At 33.8% G+C, this 25,605-nt stretch overlaps 1 protein-coding gene across 14 annotated transcripts in view; it reads left to right on the top strand.

Moving 5' to 3' along the window:
- cngb1a (cyclic nucleotide gated channel subunit beta 1a) overlaps positions 1-25,605 on the top strand; it is a 67,190-nt gene that overhangs the window by 3,027 nt on the left and 38,558 nt on the right. For 4 of the 14 annotated variants that reach the window (XM_087293439.1, XM_087293441.1, XM_087293447.1 and 1 more), the window contains exons 2-15: positions 6,438-6,534; positions 6,626-6,656; positions 6,787-6,826; positions 6,940-7,036; positions 8,714-8,739; positions 8,918-8,932; positions 15,181-15,280; positions 16,941-16,976; positions 19,702-19,726; positions 20,385-20,469; positions 20,549-20,685; positions 20,979-21,132; positions 22,125-22,191; positions 22,297-22,321. In XM_087293439.1, coding sequence (XP_087149565.1) covers positions 6,439-6,534; positions 6,626-6,656; positions 6,787-6,826; positions 6,940-7,036; positions 8,714-8,739; positions 8,918-8,932; positions 15,181-15,280; positions 16,941-16,976; positions 19,702-19,726; positions 20,385-20,469; positions 20,549-20,685; positions 20,979-21,132; positions 22,125-22,191; positions 22,297-22,321 — 934 coding nt within the window. In that variant the 5' untranslated portion in view covers position 6,438. Of the gene's footprint in view, positions 1-6,437; positions 6,535-6,625; positions 6,657-6,786; positions 6,827-6,939; positions 7,037-8,088; positions 8,201-8,713; positions 8,740-8,917; positions 8,933-15,180; positions 15,281-16,940; positions 16,977-19,701; positions 19,727-20,384; positions 20,470-20,548; positions 20,686-20,978; positions 21,133-22,124; positions 22,192-22,296; positions 22,322-25,605 lie in introns of those variants that run through there. The other 10 variants (XM_087293443.1, XM_087293448.1, XM_087293445.1 and 7 more) reach the window with 8 other exon arrangements.

Below are 25,605 nucleotides of genomic sequence, written 5' to 3' on the forward strand. Positions count from 1 at the left end.
AACCTCCTGACAGCTGCTTTGACTAGCAGTAAATCACCAGTCCATGAATCTCCTCCATGGCTCAGTGTTTTCACCCATCTGCTCCAAAAACAGTTCTGCATTGTGCACTTCACTCATAATGTGTTTCTTCATTTGTTGTTTTGGACTTGTGTTTTTTTGTATATGGGCTGCTACTGAATCAGTGGTGAACAAGCAAGTTTGAAGAAGTTTTAAATGTATGACTAATTCAGATTTGAAGTAGGAAGATTTTTTTGGTCACACTTTATTTTGATGGTCCATTTGTTGAATTTAAGTTACATTGCATCTATGTCAACTAATTCTCATTAGAATATAAGTAGACTAATAGGTTTGAGTTTGGGGGTTAGGGTTTGTAAATTGAAATGCACTTGCAAAGTTTATTAAAGTCTGTTAAATGTTTGATGAAGGGGCAGTATCAACAGATATTAAGCAGACAGTCAGTACTAATACTCAAATGGACCATCAAAATAAAGTGTTACCTTTTTTGTTCGTAAGTTACACAGTATTTAACTGTAATATAAACTGTATTTTACTGTGGGGCAGTATATTACTGTATTTTAAAGTTGCATTGTGACTCAAAGAAATGAGTCACGATTAAGTTTATCACCCTTAGACCCCTTGGGTTAACTCTTAAATTTTATTTAATTTGTCAGTTTTTTTAAAACGTATGTTGTTGAAATCCTTACAATCAATCTAAATCTGTTCAAATCCCATACAATTAATCAGTTAAAATATATAAAAATGGTACAAATACAGTATATACTCTATTTTACTGTAGTAAAAGCCTGATCCAATTAGTTAAATTCCATAACATTGGTTTACTTAATATTCAGGGGCAAAACTGATGCAGCTCCATATGTCACACGATTAATAAGAAGCATTTAAAACACATTAAATGTGTTGATATATAAATATCATTAACAAAAAATACATTTCAACATGGTCGAAAATGGAGCAGGTTGAAGCACATGCTTATTATTTTCCCACCCCATTACCACATACATCATTCGTTTATTTCTTCATTACTTATCTCTTCTTTTTCATGAAACATATTTTATCCTTTTGGCATCTTTGACAAATTATATGTTTGATTCTATTTGTACCTTTACATTTTGTAACATAGACCCAAAGGAAAAAAGAAATCAATAGCACTGCAAATAGCATAATACCCTTCTCATTTAGTTATGTTAAAAGTATGTCATCCAAATGGATGATATTTTATATGCAATCTGAATATTTGTTGGGCCAAAATATTTGTGTGTGCAAATTCATACAAATTAGCCACTAAATCAAAAGTTAGGAAAGGCTGTGCGATTGATCTGTAATGAAAGATTGAAAGAGTAGTTCTTCTCTATAAAAAATAATTTCAGGAGTTCACACTTAGCAGATGATTGTCAATAAAGCTTGTTTGGCATGCTGTCCCAGGAGGTTTGAGATGAGATAAGATGTAAACCAATGAGAAAACTCTGGTTATTTATAGTGAGTAAAGAATCGTCTGATAGGATAATTAGTCGTCAGCTAATGCTGGAACAGCTGTGAACAATAATAAACACGTGATCCTCTCGAAATTTGTTCAGAAATAAACTTCTCTAAAATCCTGATATTTTCTCACCCCCTAGTCATCCAACACTCTCAGAAGTAAATGCACATTTCAGTATGTTTGGCCTGCACAACATATGGCTTATATGTCATGAAATTGCAAAAAAATCAGTTTGCATATTTTCAAATATTTGAATTACAAACATGTACAGATGTTTTCAAATGTAATAGCTGTAATTTGATATGCTTTGTTCACACTGTATATGGCCATGTAAAATGTATTTGATAACAGGTATACCTGTATACATATTTGGAGTTCCAGTGGTTGAAAAAATATATACGTAAACAGCCTTTTTTGCAATATTTTGACATATATTTTGGCAGTATTTTAAAAATATGTAATATCCAAGAATGAACCTGCATGTCATGTATGTAATTTGCATATATTTTCATATATTAGATTTATACTGTATATATGAAGCAAACCCCTCTCTTGGTTGTAAAGCGCTCTGGGTGTATGGCCATACATGATAAATGTGCTATATACTGTAACTGCACATTAAATGAACAGTAAAGAATGTCAGTGAAAGCTACAGTAAAAAAAAAAAACTGTAAAGCAGCAATAGTGAAAGCCTACATGAACCAAAATAGTATCACTGTATTACACATTAAATCACTATAATTTAATAAACAATACTTTTGCTCTCCTAATATGTACAAATACAACTTGTTACAGTGAAAATATATATTTTTGGTTTAATAAAGGGAAAAAATACCATAACAAGCAAGCAATTGTCCTAAAATCAACAGTATAAATCTGTGTAAAAACACATTTTGTTGATGTTTACTATAACATTTTCATCATAAAACCTTCAAAAGTTTAACAAACACCTACTTTGAATTCTATAGTAACAAGATGTTAAACATATGTTTGTTGAATAAGTGCATTTTAAAGCCATCTCTTGAAATGTGTAGGCACTAATCTGTTCCTTTGATGAATATGGACCCTTAAGGTACTCCATGTTCCTTTTGAACAGGAACTGTCCCAGTGACAGCTCTAATACCATTATTTTTGAGGGTGTTAATTATTTCTTCAGTGGAAGACACATTTACACTGCCTGACAGAAGTCTTGTTGTCGATCCCAGTTGTCAGAGCAACAAATAATAACTTTGACTTCTAGTTGATTGTTTGGAAAAGTGGCAGAAGGCAGATTTTTCAGATGAATCATCTGTTGAACTTCATCCCAATCATCACAAATACTGCAGAAGACCTACTGGAGCCCAAATGGACCCAAGACTCTCTGAGAAATCAGTCAAGTTTGGTGAAGGATCAATCATGGTTTGGGTTTACAATTAGTATTGGGGTGTGCGAGAGATCTGCAGAGTGGATGGCAACATCAACAGCCTGAGTTATCAAGACATTTGTGCTGCCCATTACATTACAAACCACAGGAGAGGGGAAATTCTTCAGCAGGATAGCGCTACTCATACTTCAGCCTCCGCATCAAAGCTCCTGAAAGCAAAAAAAGTCAAAGTGCTCTAGGATTGGCCAGCCCAGTCACTAGATATGAACATTATTGAGCTTGTCTGGGGTAAGATGAAGGAGAAAGTATTGAAGATGAATCCAAAGAATCTTGATAAACTCTGGGAGTCCTGAACGCTTTCTTTGCCATTCCAGATGACTTTATTAAGAAGTTATTTGAGTCATTGCAGAGATGTATGGATGCAGCCCTCCAAGGTCATGGGAGTCACACACAATATTAATTATTTTTCCACTGCAGCATGACTTTATATTCTATACTGAACATTATTTCTATTAAGTGACAACTCTTTTGTCTACGAAAAGTCAGACCTTACTGTCCAAATTAAATCATTTAAAATCAAGGCATAATTATTTTATTCGAGTAAAATAATTGTAATAGAGGCCTTTGCCTTTCATATAAGCCACTTTGGCAACCAAACTAAAAGTCAAGTTATTATTTGTTGTTCCTAAAACTTGGATCAATGACAAGGCTTTTGTCAGGTAGTGTGTGTTTATGAGGAAAACATGATTTTTCTCTATAATTTGGACTTCTATGCTGCCAACTTCCAAACTGCAGTTTTAGTGCAGCTCTACGTGGTTCTGGCTCTGGGATGCAAGCCTTTATGGTTAAAAAGTTTTTAAATCTTTAGTTTTAATAAGAAAAAGGCATTGATTCTCTAAATAAGTCCCTTAATTGGAAATTTGGATCATGTTATGCCCTTTAAGCTGCATTGAAACTACAGTTAGAAAGTTAAAAAAGTCCACTATATAAGCTGCATGTTTTCCTCAGAAACCATCATGTCTTTTCAACTGAATGAAAAAATTGCATTTTTAAAGACAAGGGGGTGAGTAGATCATCAGTAAATGTTCATTCTGGAAGTGAACTAATCCTTTAACAGTCTCAACAGGCCAACGAAGCGTCTACGGTCTCAGCCTACATCTGTGTGTGCTCAGGTGTAAAGTAGAGCAGGTACAGTTAGCCTGTGCTGTTTCCACAGGTGTTCAAGCCTGGAGAGATTAGGGTCAGATGCATTTATCAGTGATTAACAGTGACATGAGCCCACACAAACAGCCATGATCCCATTGGCGCAAAACCCTGGTGACCAAGAGCTTGAAGAACCGATTTATTCAAATATGTCATGCCAACTGGTTTTAGACAATGACCAGTGCTTTACAGAAAATGCGTGTTATTTCTTCTGTTAAACACAAAAAAAAATAAGATATTATGAAAAATGTTGGAAACCGGTAACTATTGACTTCCATACACTGAAAAAAATATTTATTGTATTTACAGATTTTGCGGTTGCAAACAACTTATACGAGCTGAATTCAAGCAAAAAAATAAAAGTTAACGTTCAATTTAATTTGTTTGTTAAATTTAGCCCATATAAATTGTTTGCAACCATTTACCTTAAAAAAAAATAGTAAATCCAATGATTCATTTTTTCAGTGTAGTATTTGATTTGCCTATGGAAGTCAATGGTTATTCAAGATATTCATTATTATAACATATTTAAGATATATTAGCTAATTCATTAATAGAAAGTGATTTTGTAGTTATTGTTGGCTCACTTCTTACAGTATTGACGTCATTTTAAGTCTGGCAGAATCGTGATTTTAAACATGTAAATTATACTTAGCATTAAGGTTTTTATACCTCTTATAAAGGAATACATCTGCATAAAACATGTTTACATTGAATATTGCATTATTTGCTAAAAAGATCTAATTATATAAATTTAATTTTAATTTTATTTTATTTAAATTGGATTTAATTTAATTATTTGTATTTTAAACGTATCATTGATTCTATTAATATATTAATTTTAAGTAATTTTATTTGTTTGTTGTTTACAATATCAATGTTTACAGTATCAATTCTTGGTTTGTTAAGCACAAAGATTTGTTTAAAAACTGTTTCTAAATTCAGTTCTGATTTCCAGCAACTGAATAAATGAACAATATAGTTCTATCCAAACACATGTCCTACTCTTAAACCTGACAGGTGGACAAATCTATACTCTTTTTATTAAAACAATATGAAAATGGCATGAATGCAGTCGTTTTTATATTTATGTAGAAAATAATAATTTTTGTAACATTTTAATCTTTATTTTTTCATATGTAAAAATATTTGTATATTGTTGTACATCCTGTGTGTATTAAGCAATGTGTAAGCGTTTGGACCTGCATAGGCGCATAACTAACTATCTTAACACTAATTCCTGTGACTTTAAACTGTAAGAATAAAACAGCAAAAGTCTACAAAGGTTATGAAAAATGATAAGTGGTCTCTGGCTGCCATCTAGTAGCTAAATGGTAGATGACAATTGAAATTCTGTGTATTAATGGCTAACATGGGAGGCCTTTTAAACATCCAATATGGACATGATTGGAAAAACAATGTGTAAATAAACTAAGTTATAAGCATGGACTAAAATTGTTTTAATGAAATAAGAGTGTTCATATCGTTTCACGATGTGATCTTTCTTGCAAATTCAATTACTCTGAACCAACAAAAAGTGGTCTTGTGCTTTCATCTAGTGGCTACAAATGGTAATGCATTTTGAGACCTTTCTTAGATAGCATACACACGCTGTGTGTAAATGAACTTCTTATATTTGTCTAAAGAGAAACTTTTTCATAATTATTGATTTAGGCAGCCCAGACATTTTTACAACACTGGTTTTGCCATATGCTTGAACCCCTAAAAATCCTAACAAATACAACAGGGTTTCATCACTACATGCTTGAACCCCTAAATGTTTCAATTAAATGTTGTGAATGTATATGTTTTTTTAATGAACATACTGCCACTCGAAGGATAGCAAATCTTGAGCAAATCAAGGTGCAAAAAACTCAATTGTGTTATAAAATGCAATGGTTTGTGTTTTAATGTAATATGTTCATTATAAAATGTAAAAAAAAAAAATTAAAAAAAGATCAATATAATCAATAAGATTAAAGAAATGTTTTTAAAATTTTAAAATAAATTACGAAATGACCACACTCAAAAAATGATGTCTGCAAAACAGTTGCAAACTATTTATTTATGTTGAATTTAAACAAATTAAATGTAATACATTCTACTTAGTTTTCTTGTTTAAATTCAGCCTAAATACATTGTTTACAGCCACTTAACGTAAAAAGAAAATTTGAGTAAATCCAGGGAATCATCTCTGAATAAGTTTTTTTCAGTGCACTTTGGCAACTTTGTAATGCAGTTTGATATATTTACCTTCAGCCAGCAGCTGACCCTTCATAAGAAAAAGTTAGGGCACCCCTTGTTTTAGATGATTCTTTTTCAAGATCTTATTTGACATTGAGCTTTTTTCTGTGTAATTGTGTGTGTTGACAGCATGTTTAGCTGGGTGATAAAGGTTGTTCCCCAGCCTCCTGATGCTCCTGGCAAACTGGGAGAGGAGGATAAAAACAAGACCAATGATGCTGCACCGGTGAGTGTGTGTGTTTGTGTAAATGCTCATGTACACACACATCAGTCTACTTTATGTACACGGTTTTCACTCTGTCCATACTGTTCTTTAGGAGGCGACGAAAAAAGAGGAGGCAAAGCAAGGTAACTAAATGCGCTCCATCAAATGTGACTGCGGCCTCTGATTAATGGCCAACACTGAATCACCACATCATGGGGAAAAAATTACTTTAGGGTTTTTCCCTCATTCATTTTTGATGATGTTGTTTTGCAGAAACTTCCAAGCCAAAGGAGGAGGTCTCAGAGGAAAACAGGTGATGTTTGTGTGTGTTCGGTGTACATGTGTGTGTACATGTCTCAAGATGATATAACCCAGCCAGACCTAATTACTCTCTCTCTCTCCCTCTCTCTCTCTCTTTCTCTCTAGCTCTCAGAGTGGTGTTTTGAGTTGGCTTTCTCAGGGGTTCAGCAGTGCTCTTCCTCAGCCAGTGAGCTCATCCAAACTGGGCAATGCTGAAGTTAAGGTATTGCTAAGATTGCTATTAAGTCTTGGCTAAAAGGGTAATCTAATATATAATAATAAATAATAAATGTAATAATAAATACATAAATTGTTTGAAAGCACAGACTGTTAGCTTCTTACAGTAGCTAAATTATACAGATCTTAATACAGAAATGGTTCACTCTATAATGAAAATTTGGTGATAATTCAAAGAAATTAAATTTAGCAAAATAGCAAAAAATAAAAAATAAAACTTCAAGTCAACCTCAATCAATGCCTCAATAGTCAAAAAAGCATAGGCTATATACAACAACAACAACAATAATAATACTAATCTCAATAGCCTGACAATACCATATGCTCTCTTAAGATTTCATAATAATGACTGATCATGTTAATGAAGCAAACTGTTTTTAATCACCTAACAACAAAAACAAAGTAATATTCTGCGTTGATTAACCACTGTATTATTGCCTGAGTATTAATAAGACGAATTTTTATACGATTACTATTTTATTTTATTTATTTTTATTTTTATTTTATTTTTTTGGTATTTTCTGAACATTTCCAGTCAAATGCATAATAATTCTTACAATATTACATATTTTAGCATAACGTGCGAAAAAAATAACAAAAAACAAAAGGAAGGATAGAAAAAAAACAAATAAAGAACAGGAGCGGGTATACATAACATTACCATAGAGAAGAGGAGTTTAGCTGTTTAAGTATATTCACAGTCCTGGTCGCTTTACGAGTTGAAAGTCCTTTAAGAGTCTCAAAATAAATTTTTAAATCAGCCTTGAAATGAAAGATGTTAGGCGTTCTCTCCCACCATTTACATTTGTGTATATGAAACTTGCCCAATAATATCACCAGATTAAACATAAACAGGAGATTCTTATCTAGATATTTTTTATCTATAAAAAAGGACATCTCTTTTCTTAATAATAATTCTATGACCACGATTACTATTTTAAATTTAATATGTCAAGCGAAAATTGACTAAATAAATGGTAGCCAATCATGTAAGAGTATATTTTGACGAACAAAACTAACATCCAATCATAGCCTATTAGCGGTTAGTGAAGGCGGGACCATCTGGCGTCAGTGTCAACATTGAAGAAAAGTAAAATGTCGGAGCGATGCCATAATTATTTAAAAAAAAAAACATTGAATGAACTTTAAGGTATGTTGAAACAAACTATACAACTTACTGTTTATGAATTGTAGGTCCTACTATCGTCTTATTTAATCACTAAATCAGTTTCTCAACCACAGAAAGTGTCAAACAGCTTATCAGTTATTACATTTTCCTTTGAAAAGCATTGAGTTACGTTAACATACTTAGCAGAGTTTATGTGTCTATATAATTCTATATATTTAGTTTAATAGAAATACATTTTCTGAAAAAAATACCTGTATAATTTCTTGGTTGCCTGTTTTAATTTAATTACTTATATAAGTTAATTTAACAGGAATATCACTTCAGTTTTTTTTTTTTCTCAATCTACTTACAAAGCTAAGAAAATAACTAAACATTAAACTATTAGTGAAATTAAACTTGTCTTACTCTGTCTTTTTGTTCATTCACACTTAATGTTTTAATTCAGTACAGTTCTGAGACAGATTATCCATAAACATTTCTGTATTTTCTTACTAATTACATTTTTTGTCTTTATGTTTACTACGGATTGAACAGCAAGAGGCAAATGCAGTGAGCAACAGGTACGATTTATATTATATGGATTCAGTGTGTACTTATTTTGTAATTTACAGTTGTTTAAAGCATTTTTGTGTTGCTGTGTGTTGTGTGGTTCACATTTGTATCTATGTGTGTGTGTCTGTTTCATTAATGTTTTCATGAGTATTACACATTTTTTCATCACTGTATCATGGATGGCAGTAACACGTCGGACCAGTGAGTAGTCTGTTAGTGAATGTAGCTCCTGCGCAAACATGCAAAGCTTTACTGCAAAACTGCATGAGTTTATTTAATGCTCCATGCGCCACACGCAAGAGACTTTATTGCACTGAGCTGTATTTCCATAATAACCGCTCAAGGCAAAAGACCCTCATGCTGAACAGACATAAACTTTAGCATTCCAATTTGCAGACTACTGGCTTCCCTAGAATATTTCATATGTATATATAAATATATATATATATATATATATATATATATATATATATATATATATATATATATATATATATATATGTACACAACAGTTCTGCCTGGATCTCGAATTTGATTGGCTGATAGCCAAGATATATTTAAGTAATGTCAGCATCAGTACAGCCTCTTCACCCTTTGTGTATTACTCCGCCCATACAGCCAGCAACAAGCAGACACTAAAGTTTGACAAATATTACCGCTGTTACACAAGAAAATATACTTTTGAGGCTTATTTTAGCCGAGAATGTAGTTGTTTAGATTGCAACTATGCTGTTTATTTGCTAAATTAGTGCCTATTTTAAAATATTTAAAATTTGTGAGACAGCTGGTCGGCGAGAGTTGACGTTTTCTATCCAAAAGATGGCGACAGAACCGCATAATAATCCCTTACGCTTAGAAGATATAACAGTCTGATTTCTAACTATAGCAGATCAAATCAATATTAAACTGGTGAGCACACCAGCCAACACTTCCTTATTTCATTGGAGTATCCCGTATTTAGGTCCAGACATCCCATTTTTATTTAATCTTTAAAAAACTCCCGTATGTTCACCCACCCCCTCTTTGGTACAGTCTGTAAACTAAACACCCCCGGGTTGCCAACTTTGGTACAGTACCCGATTTAAGTGGCCACCCAAAACCCGCTGCATCCTGTTCTCAACCTCACCCCCGAACACCCTCTCCCCCCGTTCTCCTGGGTTTTCAGAGACATGCTGGCAGGTTCGATGATCTCCCTTTTGTAATTTGTAGTGCTGTTTTTATCAGGAATGTGTGTTGTGTTGGCTGATTGAAATAAGCAAAGTCTGCACATATTTAGCGTTTTTCCTTATCGCAAACACAACAGCAGTCTGGTAGCTTAACGTTAGTGGATTCATTGTAATTTCGAGGTTAATTATTGTGAAATCCCGATTGCAACAGAGAAATACTGTAGACTGTAACGCTGTAAGAAGATATCTCTGTAGATGGATGGCATTTCATGTCACCTTCAGGCTTATCTTGAAGTATAAGCAAAATCAGCTGTTTTGTCATCACTTTAGACTATAGACAGTAGACACTAGACATTAGACTATAGACACTTTGAGTCTATAGACAGTCATTCAAACACTAGCTTTAAAGTGACGTTGGTGAATAAGTAACGGCTTGTGCTGTTTTGACGTCAGCTGCAGATGTGAATGAATGGCGGAAGAAAGTAGTTCCTAAAAAAAAGTGTTTTAGATTCTCTGTGTTTGATTATCTTATTTACATACAGGTTTGTGCTGTTGAATTGTTGTATAAACCCAATATCAAACTCGTAGCAGTGCGATATGGCTGTATATCAGCACTGGTGGGACGCTAAAGCATGCTATATATATATATATATATTACAAATAATATAACAAATAATATAGCTGCAAGCAGCAATTAACGGGGGTCAAGCAGTTTAGCAGGGTAAGGTCATATAGCAGTTAGGACGCTTGTAAGTAGTTTATACGACAACTAAATATACGATTAGAGTGTTAAAGTTTATAGATTGAGCTAACAAATGTTTGATTAAACATTCCAGAGAAGCAACTTCGATTTTTACATATTGACAAATTTTTAATGAACATTTCGAGTGACCGCTTTTATGTCAAAGTGACCAGTATAAGCAGCCCTGTGATATAATGTGTAGATCGAGTCATTGCACCTTAGACAAAGACACGACATGTCAAATTTTAAGTTAATCAGATAAATGGTTACTCAGATACAGTGATTTTACAATGTATAGCGCCATCTTGTGGCTAATGTCTGCGAATTTCATGCTATGACCTCTGATTAACCTCTTGCATATGTGACAAGTTTGGTGTAGATATTTTAATCCATTCATGAGTTATGGCTATTTTAGCTCTTCCCAACAAAAATGACAAAACTATATAACTATATAAACTAATAATTTTGTGTTTTATTAAAAGAATTTAAAAATCTACAGAGTAAAAGGTGTGACAAGCTTTGACAAAATTTAATCTTAAATGCATTAACTGTGTTCAGTTCATGTCAATTTGGGATTCAGAATGCATTACATAACATAACATTACATTACATTCTTTGCTATAGAGCAGTAAAATAAACAATAAGTGGTCTGTTACTGCCATCTAGTTGCCACAGTTGTGATTTTCTTTACATATGTTTTAAAACAAGGTGTTTAATTATAGAACCAGTTTTACCTATTAGAATTATTATGAAGAGGTTAACTGTGACCAAATTAGATGTTTAATGCATAACAGTGTTTATATCAGGTCAAAATGTGATTCAGAATGATCCTAAATGCAATTTCCCTGACTTTAAACTCAAAAAAATGTAGAACAACAAAGGTATGCAAATGTTATGAACAATAAATAAGTGGTCTTGTTGTGACATCTAGTGGTTAGAAATGGTAGGTGACAGTTAAAAGTCTGTGTTATAGTGGCTAAAATGATAGAATATTGAAAATATGTGTTTTTGAGACATTTAAACATCCAAGATGGGCAAAAAAAAAAAAAACTTGTAAATCATTTCAGTGATAGGTGTGTAAATGAAGCACATTTACTGCATTTTTAAGCCATTTTATGATGTTTTTAGAACCATTTCTACTATTATAGCGCCACCTATTGCCTGATCACCACAAAATTTTGCATGTTTATTCGCATTGATATGCCACATGAGCTCATCAATTTCTGTGATGTTTTGGGTTTTTCTTATTGGTTTACAGGCATGTAGGTTCGTGTAGACACGCCCCTTTTTGTAAATGAGACTGTTACAGCTATCTAAAATGGAAAGTTCATCTTTTTTTGATAATTATTGATCTACTCAGTCCAGAGGTTCATACAACACTGGTTTCGTTGCGATTGAACTAAAAACCAGGGACTAGTTCGCAAAAGTATGTTTTGTTTATATTGATGGTTTTTTTAATGATCGGTGTGAGTGACAGCAGTGGGTTTAGTGTCAAACTGTTCAGTATGAGCAGACCTATCATTTGATATGTAGATTAAGTGTTTTTGTGAAATAGTGTTTAAATGAAGCACATTTACTTTATTTTTAAGCCATTTGGCATGTTTTTAAGACTATTTTTGCTATTATAGCGCCACCTATGGTTTGATCTTCACAAAACTTTGCAAGTTACTTTTCATTGATATGGCACATGTTCTCACCAATTTCTGTGATGTTATGAGTTTTCCTTATTGGTTTACAGGCATGTAGGTTCGTGTGGACACGCCCCTTTTGTAAATTAGCCTGTTACAGATAGCCAAAGTGAAAAGTTCAACTTTTTTTTGATAATTATTGATCTACACAGTCCAGAGATTCTAACAACTTTCGTTTCGTTGCAATTGAGTGAAAAACCAGGGACTAGTTCGCAAAAGTAGGTTTTTCCTATATTGATGCATATTTAACGAACGGTGTGACTGACAGCAGTGATTTTAGTGTCAAACTGTTCGGTATGAGCAGGCCTATCATATGATATGTATTTTGTGTGGTTGCGCAAAAGGTTGTGTGATACACAACCCATTACACCTTAAAATTGCGTAAAATCGCCCCCTAGAGGCCGATTTCTTTCAAAATTCTTACAGACCTCTAGGTCCATAAGTCGAACATACCCAGCGAGTTTCGTTCCGATCGCTGCTTGTTAACCTTGCTAAATGGCTGCACAATTTTAATTGGCTAATGGCGGCCATGTTTTTTGAGATGTGTCATTGTCCTTATAATATGTCATGGCAAACTGGTCAAAGACACTGCATGCCAAATTTCAAGCTGATCGGACTAATGGTTGTAAGGTTAGGGTCATTTTATGGTTTTTAAGCTTTATAGCGCCACCATGTGGCCAAAGTCCGCTGTTTTTGCACTGTCACCTCAAATTAAGCTTATACATGTGTGTACCAAGTTTGGTGATGATATCTCATTCCGATCAAAAGTTATAGCTCCATTTAGCATTTAGCTTCAATTAGCATCGAATATTGTTGTGTACTGTTTCGAGTGAGAATAAAAATGTCAATTTTTTTTTTGATAATTATTGATATTCAGTGTCCAGAGAACATTTGAGAGCTGGTTTGGTTTAGATTGAGTGAAAAACCTAGGACTAGTTCGTAAAAGTAGGTTTCGGATAAATCGCGATGTAGCGGGAAAACGGTGCGTCGTAGAGCAAAAATTTCTCCTATACACTTTTGTTCAGGTTAACCCAAGGATTCAAAAAATGTAAAGTTTTTGAGTCTACGACAAACGGTGAACGAATAGCGGCCAAAAATGTCCAAAAAGTGTTTTTTTGGCGCCATAGCGCCACCTATGGTCTGATTTGGCTGATCTTTGGCCAGAACGTAGTGTACCGGGGTACTACCATCTGGCCAAGTTTCAGCTCTCTCGGCCTTACGGTTTGGTCTGGGCAATAGTGACTTCGGCAGAATAATAATAATAATAATAATAATAATAATAATAAAAATCTTAACAAAAACAATAGGGTTTCAGCGCTTCGCGCTTGACCCCCTAATTATAAAATTTATATAACAAATAAAAAATCTAAACAACTACATTCAAGCCTAAAAAGCCTCAAAAGTACATAATTTTATCCAACAGCTGCAATATTTCTCAAACTGTAGCGAGCTGTTTAGTTACTCTAGTCTTAGTGTGGGCGGAGTAATACACAACGGTGATAAGACTCGCTGATATTGCTTTAATATCTGATGGCTATCAGCCAATCAGATTCAAGAAACAGACGAAACTGTTGTGTGTGTATATATATATATATATATATATATATATATATATATATATATATATATATATATATATATAAAAGTATAAATTTTATATATTATTTTATATTTTATATATATAAAAGTATAAACAATTAATAAAAATAACTTCTTTTAAATAATTTGTTAAATAGAAATTTATATATATATATATATATATATATATATATATATATATATAATTTTATTTTATTTTTTTTTAATGGTAAAAGCTGATTATTTTTTCAACAATACAGTTTTTACAGGTAGTTTTACGTGATCTTTCTTTAACCTTTATCTCAGTTATGAATAGTAGTTAATATTATAAATGTTGAAAAGAGTTATTACTAAATAATTTGTTTTGTGAAACTGATCTTTTTTCAAGATTTGAAAAATCCAAAGAAATGTTTTTACAGAAAAAAACAGATTTTTTTCTTGAATCAATTCATTTTATATTCATTTATTTATTTTTTACCTTACTTTTATCTAACAGTTTTCTCAAAGTTATTAAATTAGCAGCAAATCAGTATTTGATCATTTTCTAGAAGAGTCACAACAAACACTGAAACCTGAAAATGCAGTTTCGCTTTACAGCAATACATTTTATTTTTAATTATTTTCAAATTGAAACTACAAAGCTGTAGCTATGTTTATTTTAAATAAATAAGTGGCTACATGGTGGCTCAGTGGTTAGCACTGCTGCTTTACAGCAAGAAGGTCGCTGATTCGAATCCTGGCTGGGTCAGTTGGCATTTCTGTGTGGAGTTTGCATTTTTTCCCCATGTTGGCGTGAGTATTCTCCGGATGCTCTGGTTTCCCCCACAATCCAAATACATGCAGTACAGGGGAATTAAATAGACTCAATTGGCCATAGTGTATGAGTGTGAATGAGTGTAAATGGATGTTTCCCAGTACTGGGTTGCGGCCAGAAGTGCATACGCTGCGTAAAACATGCTGGATAAGTTGACAGGGGACTAAGCCGAAGGAAAATGAATGAATGAATTAATAAATAAATAAATGTGCATTAATAATAATAAATAGGCAAAAATAATCTGCATAAGACACTTCTTTATAAAACTTTTAACAAACCAGAAAGGAAAGTTGATGTATTTATTAAAGGCTGCTGCTTTACCTTTTTTTCCTCTGGCTAAAGCTGTTTTGCTTTCACACTGTACTCTGCTGCCATCTAGAGTCAAAATAGAGCACATCAGCTCCTTTGCATTCATTCTCATCCTCACTGCTGCTGATGGACTGTATCTGTTCCTCCATCAGGGCTGGAATGATAGGCTGGATTGTGCAAGGACTGGGAAAAGTGGTTCCTCAGCCGGATGAGAAATACAAGGGTCACACAGAGCCTGAAGAGGTCACAGAGGTAGACACACACACAGCACATATCCACTAATCCCACAATATTACACTGGGGCTTAGTGCAGGTCGATCACTTATTTGCTTATTTATCAAATGCTTTCATGCACATTTATTCATATGTTTTCCTGCAAGTTTACTGGATTTGCTGCAGTTTACTGAATAAGCTCATTAGCTAAGCGTATTGGAATAAGTGAAGCATATTAATGATTTGTTTGGGTTTGTATTTACGAAGGATGATCATTCATGTGTTTAATAATAATCACTTTGAATTAATTTTAAATTTGTTTAATTTTACAAGTTGATGCCACTTTTTTAGGTTATTATAATGCAAGTAAAATATTGCTGGCTTAATTTTTTTATTGAATTAAATTAGTTATTCTAGTCCTACATCTGTCAAAGTGATGACAAAAACTAAGTTAACTTTAAAAATAAATCTGATTAGCTTATTAAAATAAGCTAAACTAACTTAAATACATTTCATAGATATATACATTAGATGTCACCTGGCCTATTGTTGCCTATTGGACGGAATGCGTCAATAGCGCCGCCATCTTGCTACAGAGTAGTGCTCCTTTTAAATGAATGCGGGACCAAGGTACAGTGGAGGACTGTGGCCATCCAAAGCCAGAGATATGCACATATACACATATATCTATGATCGGGAGTTTTTCTGAATGTTAGGATGTAATTTTTTTTCTAATTACGAAAATTATAATTTTACATCACTTTTCTACATTGATGGATCAGTGATCGCACTGGCATTCCTGACAAAAAGCTTGTGTTTGTGTGTACAGAAATGTACTATCCACCCTCCCTGTTAAATTTGATCTAACCCGTGTCCTGAAACACACCTCCTCCTCTCCTGCTTTCACTTCTCATACTGACGGAGGGAGCGATTCGATTGAGAATGAATCCCCCGAACGACTCGTTTACTAGCTGACAATAATACAAGTTTCTGGCAGCGCAGCATCTCGTTGTCATATTTCTTTTGCATTTTTTGCTGATTTTATTCAACAAAACTAGCATAAGCCGAGTGTTTAGTGCGAGTTGGAGCTGCTTTGCCTTATGGTGAATGCAGTAAGTGACTGTATTATCATCAATAACGCTACTTTAGCACAAAAGTTCAGAACATACAAAAAAAGAAAAAAAAAACAATATTACCTATGAAATGTTTTGCCTTTGTGCTTTGTTTTCTTTGTTTGCTCGTTACTACAACCGTAGACAGCGCTAAAGTCCCGCATCTTCACGTAGTAACACTGTCTTGACTAGTGCGGTTGAATGACATTTGTCCTGGGAGCACTGTACCAATGTGGCGGCGCTATTGACGCATGCTCAGGGTCCCTATGCGATATCTAGTGTATATATCTATGAATACATTTGTTGTCTTGATTTTTAGTCATTATTTTTTCAATGTTGTATACATACCGGCATACATGTATTATGTTTTACAATATGTGGTAAAATGTAGTACAGCTTTGTTTTACAGTGTATTTCTCACATCAATACTGTATATTTTTAACATTTTTTTGTTTATGACCGTACAGTGAGCTCTTTCACTGTTGAATTAATGAAGTTAGTGTCCTGCCAGAGCACATGCTAGATCTCAAAGGTGTCTTTAGGTTTTCTAGGAGCTTCTGTGAGAGTTTTATTACATTTCCATTTAGCCTGCAGCTGTTCCAGTGGTTAAAGTGGATCCTCCAGTAAGTACAGTGTTTCTGAAGCAAACTATGGCAGGATCGCGCTCGCTGTGTCAACATTAAAGGGGCCATGTTCATACTTTTCCACATCAGCTGCTAAAAAGATACTGATATTTAACATCTGATGTTTAACATTAAGCTTTAGTTTCAGCAAATATTGATAATTCTTCATATACAGTTGAAGTCACAATTATTCGCCCTCCTGTGAATTTCTATTTCAAATATTTCCCAAATTATGTTTAAAAGAGTAAAGAATTTTTCACAGTATTACCTATAATAGTTTTTTCTTATTTCAGCTAGGATAAAATATATTTTTAATTTTTTTAAATATTAATTTTTCCCAGAGATGGGTTGCGGCTGAAAGGGCATCCGCTGCGTAAAAAACTTGCTGGATAAGTTGGCGGTTCATTCCGCTGTGGCGACCCCGAATTAATAAAGGGACTAAGCTGACAAGAAAATGAATGAATGAATGAATATTAATTTTAATCTTAATATTATTAGCGCCCTTAAGCATTTATTTTATTGTCTACAAAAGCAAACACCGTTAAACAGTGCCTTGCCTAATTAACCTAACTTGCCTAATTAACCTAGTTAAGCCTTTAAATGTCACTTTAAGCTGAATACTAGTATCTTAAAATATCTAGTAAAACATTATGTACTGTCATCATAGCAAAGATAAATAAATCAGTTATTAGAAATGAGTTATTAAAACTATTATGTTTAAAAATGTGTTAAAAAAATAATCTTCTTTCCCTTAAACAAATTAATATACAGGGGAGGCTAATAATTCAGGATGGCTAATAATTCTGACTTCAGCTGTAGGTATACAGTATATCTATATACAGCTGCACAGTCATATGTCCCCTTTAAGATGTACAGACACAGCAATCTGGCATGTAAACTGGAAATGCGAGCTACTAGGAAACCAAACAAGCTTCTTTATGATCTCCGCCTGCGTTTCTGTCTTCACACAGTAATCAGAAGCATTTAGAACAGCTAAATACTAATGTATGTTTTATTTAGTTCTGTTAAAATCCTCATAGGTCATTTCAATGAGGTGATATCATTGGCCCGTGAACATTTCCAGCTTGTCATCCAACTATTTCATAGAGGCAATTCAATCATAACTTAATGTTAAAACAGCTATCATGCCATTACTTATTAATATGTGGCTCTTTTTGGATTCTCAGAAGCTATGGAACTTAAAAATGTAAAACAGGAAATACGTCGGGACCATTGTTATTGTTTACATTCTTCAGAATGTAGCACAACTATATGTTATCAATGCTGTATTTAGCTTTACAACAAATTAAACTTGCAAACACAAGCTTGTCTGCTTTAGGCAGTTCTAAAGTAAGCTGAGCCTTCAAAACAAATCCCTTGATGAAAAAGGCTCCTAAATTGAGCTTCAGATATCCTAAAGCTGTCAAAATGCTCTGTCAAGCTTCTCAAATGCTTGCATGGCTTGCAGATTAAAACAGTCGGCTTGCTTTTACATACTGCGCCACATATGGGTGTTTCTTCAACCATAATTTTACACTTGTTATATGGCAGGGGTGTCCAAACTTGGTCTTGGAGGGCCGGTGTCCTGCATATTTTAGTTCCAACCTCAATTAAACACACCTGAACCAGTTAATCAAGCTCTTTGTATACTAGAAACTTTCAGGAAGGTGTGTTGAAGAAAGTTGGAGCTAAAGTATGCAGGACACTGACCCTCTAGGACTGACTTTGGACACCCCTGTTATGTATATATTTGCCAATTTTACATGCATGTTATGTACAGTTGAGGTCAGAATTATTAGCTTTCATGAATTATTAGCCCCCTGCATATATTTTTCCCCAAGGTCTGTTAAACAGAAATAAGTTTTTTTTCCAACACATTTCTAAACATAATAGTGAAAACTAATTTCTAATAATGTCATGATGACAGTATGTAATATTTTACTAAATATTTTATATTCAGCTTAAAGTGCCAATTAAAGGCTTAACTAGGTTAATTAGGCAAGTTAGGGTAATTAGGCAAGTCATTGTGTCATGATGGTTTGTTCTGTAGATAATTGAAACAAAAATATTGCTTAAAGGAGATAATAATGTTGACCTTAAAATATTTTTTCTCCAGAAGAAAAAATGTTATAGGAAATACTGCGAAAAATTCCTTGCTTTATTTGGAAAATATTTGAAAAGGAAAAAAATCACAGGAGGTGAACTGTATGTACATAAAGTAGGATAACGCCTTTTTAAAATTGTGGGTCTGCTTTAAAAGGGTTCTATAATGTTTTATTTAAAATATGTCATAGAAATCTTAGGTGTTTACAAAGAATCTTTGAAGTTTCAATTTCAGTTTCACTTCTGCAAATGCTCTTAGATTTTTTTTGTGTATATTTTTAAATGCAAATGAGCTGTTGCCTCCACCCCCTTTTCCAGAAGAGGGTGGAGCCCTGTGCCCAAAAAAAGCATAGTATGACCCATTTAAATGAGTTTATTTTCAACAGTTTCTGAATTAACTTGTCAAAAGTTGAAGAAACACTGATATGTACCTTAAAAAAAAATTTAAAACCTTATAAATTACAAAATACACTTATTATAGAAATTACGCTTATTATAATTTATACTTATTAACAATATAGACAAAGACAAAAGCATAAGACAATCTAGAGCAACTGTCTCAATATTTTAACACCAAGATAAGTTGTATAAAGACTTCTTTGTTTTTTCCATTTCTTTACAGGTTCAAGAGATCAAAAATGTCCGTGGTAAGTCCAGCCTATTTTAATAAAACACTCATTATCATAATGGTCATAAACTTAATTTTTACAACTTAAATATTATACATGATGAGAAACTTTTCATTCATTGAGTAAATATGAAAACTTTCACAAATGTTTTACTATCGTATCAATTAATTTACACCTTTTTTATACCATATTTAAAGTGTATGAGATACGGAGAAGAGACCCAATTTACAGCTTTATGATAGTGATGAATAATTATGACAGATACAGGACAGTATGAACAAATTCACGCACTGGGTTAAAAAAATTTTTTTTTAATTTAATCTGAACTTTAGGTTTGTCCATATTTGCCCCAAATAGAACCCAGCATTTTATAGATTATAAAAACAAGCACAAAGTGTTTTTGAGAGTCATAAAACTTCACAAAAATGAGTTATATTCAAAAACTAGTGTGGTTTATTTATAAACCAATTTCGAGAAGATCACATGCTTATGATCAACACGGCTGGCACCTCATTTGCTCTGTAATCTGCCCTATTAGATGATTACCCCCCCACCCCACCCCCAAAAGAAAACATAGTCACTGTTTGATTTTTGTAAACTCTTGGCAATGATTATTTTGAAAGAATGTGAATACAGTGAAGTGAAATGACACTGGTGTCCTGATTGTGGCTGTCAGCAGATGATCTGGTTGCTGATATTCCAGTGGTGGAGGTTGTGTCTGATGAGGAGACGGACGCCGCTAACGTGCCCTTCTCTCCCAGGTATCTGATCATCAGCTCTCAGACACTAATCAGTCAATCATGGCTGAACTCGGCTTCAGATCTGCTCTTTCTCTTTCAGGGTAATAGAATGGATCAAGCATGGTTTCGAGAAGGTCATCCCTCAGTCTCCTATGCATCTTCGTCCTCCGTCTGCTGCAGAAACACCTGCCCAAAGAGCTGCTTCTGCTCCTGCAACTCCCTGCAAACAAGAGCCAGGTAAGCCTTCAACAATCTGGGCTTCCCATGGAATTTTGGGGATATCATGGAGTTTTAGAAAGTCTGTTCCAGGCATTAAAAAAAGGAATTATTCCTTTCAGTTATTAGAGATCAGTTATTAAAACTATTATGTTTAGAAATGTGTTGAAAAAATCTTCTCTCCGTTTAACAGATATTGGAGAAATAAATGTATTGTACAGGGGGCTAATAGCTGAGGAGGGTTAATAATTCTTACTTTAACTGTATGTGTTTGTGTGCGTGCGTGCTTATGTGTGTGTGTGTTTTGTCATTAGCACCTGCACCTGCCCCAACCCCTGCTCCTCCACCTGCACCAGCCCCAGCACCTGCACCTCCTCCTCCACCTGCAGCTCCACCTGCACCTGCACCCGCACCTACACCTGCAGCTCCTGAGCAGCCCAAAGCAGCTGAAGACTCCAAAGGCAACAAGTAAGCTTTCATTTAGCTTTTGTTTGCTTTGTTTTGTATTGCTTTTATATGTTTTATTTCTGGTTTTGTTCGATTTTTTGGGGGGTGGTTTGTTTGTTTAATAATTTTTGTTACTGTTTGGTCATTTTTTTTAAGGTTGTGTTTGTTTTGTTGTCTACAGCTTTAATTGTTTAGATTTATTTATGTTTCATTTGTTTAATTTTTGTTTAATTCATACATTTTTTACAGAGTTTGAATTCATTATTTGTTGGATATTTTGGTCGCTTTTGTCTTTTTAGTTTTTATTTGTTTTGTTTTATATTATTGAATTATTGATTTATTTTGTTTTGTTTATTATTGTTTTGTGTTACTTTTTTGTTTAACATTGTTTTTGTTGTTTACAACTTTATTTGTTTTGTTTTATTTATATTTTGAATTAGTTTATGACTTTGTATTTATTATTTGTTGGAATGTTTTGGTCATTTTTCTTCTGCTTAGTTTTGTTTGTTTTCTTTTGTTTCGTTTTCAGTTCTGGTTTTGTTAGATTTTTTTTATTTTGGGGTTTGTTTGTTTGTTTGATTGTTTGTTTGTTTGTTTGTTTGTTTGATTGATTTATTTTCATTTGTTTTGTTTTTTGTTTGTTTTTGTGTAACTTTGTTGTTTCAGGTGTGCTTTTCTTTCCTTTTTTCTTTTCTTTTTTAATGTTTTTTCAATGTTTGCTTTTGCTTCAAATGTTTGATTTACCTGTTTTTGTCTCTAATGTTCTTTTTTCATTAGTTTTTTTTTATCCTTGTTAGTTAAGCTTTGTTTGATTTGCCTTTCATTTTATTTAGTGTTTTTTTTTCTTTCTTTTTTTGGTCTTTTGTTTTGGTAATGTTTTGTTTGGTGTTTTTTGTTGTGCTTGTTTTTGCTTTGTTTTGTTTTTTTAAATCTAATAAACAATAAAATGTGACCATTTAGTTGTTTGGATATATTTTAAATAATGACATGCATTATTATTTTTTAACTTGAAGTATGGTTGGCTGGATTGTACAGGGGCTCGGACGCATGATGCCACAACCAGTCCTGAAACCAAAAGAGGTGAGTTTGCTTTAAAATAACCTACAGTATAATGCTTGTCACAATAGAGTTTACTATCAAATTCTTCATTTACTCATATATTTCCCTTTTTGTGTTTAATTACAGGACGGCTCCGATATAGTACAAAATGGTAAGTTTTTTAACAGCTCTTCATTCCCTTCATAGATTTACATGACAGATTGTTCCCCCCAAAAAAACTTTGATTTGAATATATCAGAGGCATTGCCATTCTCTCACTGCTTATTTGTAGGGTGGAGGTGTTAACTCAGCTCCTCTTCTCCTTCTGTTTCAGGGGAGAAGGCCATAAAAACCCCCTAAACAAAAGGAGAAGACGACTGGGGGACTCATTATCTCCACAAAGACACAGCGAGAAACACACACACACACACACACACACACACACACCTGCACATTATGACGTACAATGGGCTTTTTAATGTCTTCCTTAGTGATTTCTATAAAGGAATACTCTAGTTTAGTGTTTCCCAACTCTGTTCCTGAAGGCACACCAAAAGTACACATATTCAACCTCTCCTTAATCAAACACACCTCAATTAACCCATCAGAACAATAGAAGAGTCTCCAAAACCTGAATTGAATGGGTCAGATAAGAGAAACATCCAATATATGTACTGTTGGTGTGCCTCCTGGGACAGGGTTGGGAAACACTGCTCTAGTTCACCTAATAATGACCATTTATTTCTATTTATGCACCCTTAAGTGGTTTCAAACCTTTATGAGTTTCTTTATTCTGTTACTGAACACAAAAGAAGATATTTTGAGGAATGTTGGGACCCTGTAACCATTGGCTTGCATAGTAGGAAAAACAAATACTATAAAAGTTAATGGTTACAGGTTTTCAGCATTTTTCGAAATATTTTCTTTTGCTCTCAAAAGACAAAAGAAATGCATAAATGTCTGAAACAAGACCAAGAGTGAGTAAATGATGACAAAATGAATTTGTTTTGGGCAAACTATCCCTTTAACTACATTACTGATTAGCATACTGGCTTGCTAATTGTGATCATTTTATTTTACTGCTTTGATGAGTAGTAAGTCGGAGTTTACAATGTCGTTTGCTGCTGTAGAGTTGAGTTGTCAATTTGCACACGTTGTCGCTGAATGGGATTTCAACATGTTCGCCTTTAATTGATCAGACACTGTAGTCAAGACCCAAACTTTGAAAACTTATGCCAAGTTCAGACTGCATGATTTTAGCCCGGATTCTGACAGACAACTGCCTGAAATCCCAGGCAAAGTGGTGCTTGTTCACGTGAGTAACAATCACACAGTGTAAACTATCAAAGACAAAATCTGAGAGAATTGCAGATAAGTTGCCAACTCAATAATGCTAAATATCTGGATCTGTCTTCGATTCAAATCATGCCTTGTGAAATGTGTTCAGATTAAAAATAACATTGTGATCATGTAGTTTGCAGACAGATTCTCTTATTGTAAAGTCATGCAGTGCGAAACCCCCTGTCACCGATCCATCTTGCAGTGTAAACAAAGCAGCGACGGAATGCTAGCCCAGATAGTCAAGCAGTGTAAAAACACTTGTGGCATGACTACTTTGAAAATCTTGCAGTCTGAACTAGACATTAGTTGTCTGTATATATTACAGCTCCAATTTTGGAAAAGATAAAAAGCTTAAATCTGTGATTAAAAGAAAAACTTTTATTTTATTTTACTTTTATTTTAGTCTATTAAATTTTCTGATGTTTTTAATTACTAGATTAAATTTCGATTTTGATGGCTGAAACATGATGCAAAAAAATTTGGACGAGACAAAGTAAAAGTAAAAAGGTGATACAATAATCTAATTAATTTTTTTTTTTTTTTTTTTTTTCCGGACAAAGTCCACAATAAACAGTTAAACTTCTCCACACCTGGCTATAAAAGGAGCATTCTAGCCATTACAAAATTGCATTTTACAAAACATTTCTTTTTTCAGAATTGGAGTTGTACACTAGGATGGGAGAAAGTGATTTAGGAACAAAAATTGCTGATTTTTTTTTATTATTCAGTTGAATTTTAGGTTAAATATTGACGAATCATTAGGTTAAAAATTCTGATACAGTGATTGGGTTTGTCTATGTTTTACCAAAATTTAAGCTTATAAGTCCAGCATTTTTAGAGTTGACATGTAAAGGAATACTCCACTTTTTTCATTAAAGACACTCATTTTACTTTATTTTTCATGTTTTAAATATAATAATAATACATCTGTAGTGGCCCCATGGCATCAAAGAAGGAGGCAGAGAGCTTTCACTGATGCTTGCAAGATGATTTATTTGAAACTGTATGAAACACCGCAGTGCTTCACTTGCTGTCACCATGTTGACAATTTCACCATAAAACTCGTTCGCTTTGCCATAAAAGTGGGAAGCTAAACCGTTCTCATTCCTTTAACTGCTGGAGTCTGCAGTTCATAATTATGTTTTAGCATGAGGTAACAAAGACAACCTGTTACACGCCGGCCAACGCTGACTATGAGGATCTGGATGGGAAGCTGCTAAACCCAAAATTACTTGGCAAATTAAAGGCTGTTGCCCTCTAGAGGTGACTTAAAGACAGGGAGGGTGGTGGTCATTACACTCCCACCAAATCTTGTTATTGTGCATAAACAACCCTCAAAACAAACATATCATACAATAAATGATTTTCAATTTGAATGACCACCTATTAACATAATGTGCACGGACACTTTAGATCTGGGGTGCTTAACCCTGTTCCTGGAGATCTACCTTCCTGCAAAGTTCAGCTCCAACCCTGATCAAACACACCCGAATCAATTAAACAGGACCTGAACAGCACTTGATAATTACAGGCAGGTTTGTTTGATATGGGTTGCAGCTGAAATCTGCAGGAAGGTAGATCTCCAGGAACAGGGTTGAGCATCCCTGCTTTAGATTATTTATAAAAATGGTCTGATGCAAGAAGGTCACTTTTGTATACCACTCACTCACTCACTCTCAAGCAGGACCACTAATTTCTGTACTGGTCTTTTAAGGATTGTAGGGTTCGAGCGCAGCTCTTGCTTTTCATTTGGTCTTCGATCTCCTGTCTGAACTTTAACTCGTCAAACTAAGCCATCATTGCCCTGAATTACTTCGACAACTCTACCGAACTGCCTCTGGTTTCTGGGCATCATTTCCTCTTTGATGATGACTACGTCGTCAGCGTACATGACACATTTATATAGCGCTGAATAAAATGCTAACAGTCAAATCTGATTCCATTCATTAAGCTAAAAGTGACCCCACCAGAATAATAAATCGGCTGAATGGATTCAAAAATGGTTCAAGCCAGCTGTTTAACTCTAGGAGACTTGTAAAATGAGCCTTTTTTTTAAGTGGAGTGTTCCTTTAAGCAAAAAAAAAAAGAAAAGAAATCAATCCCATATATCTCCAT

The sequence above is a fragment of the Danio rerio genome, chromosome 18, assembly GCF_052040795.2.
Source record: "Danio rerio strain M-AB ecotype USA chromosome 18, GRCz13ab, whole genome shotgun sequence".
NCBI lineage: Eukaryota > Metazoa > Chordata > Actinopteri > Cypriniformes > Danionidae > Danio > Danio rerio.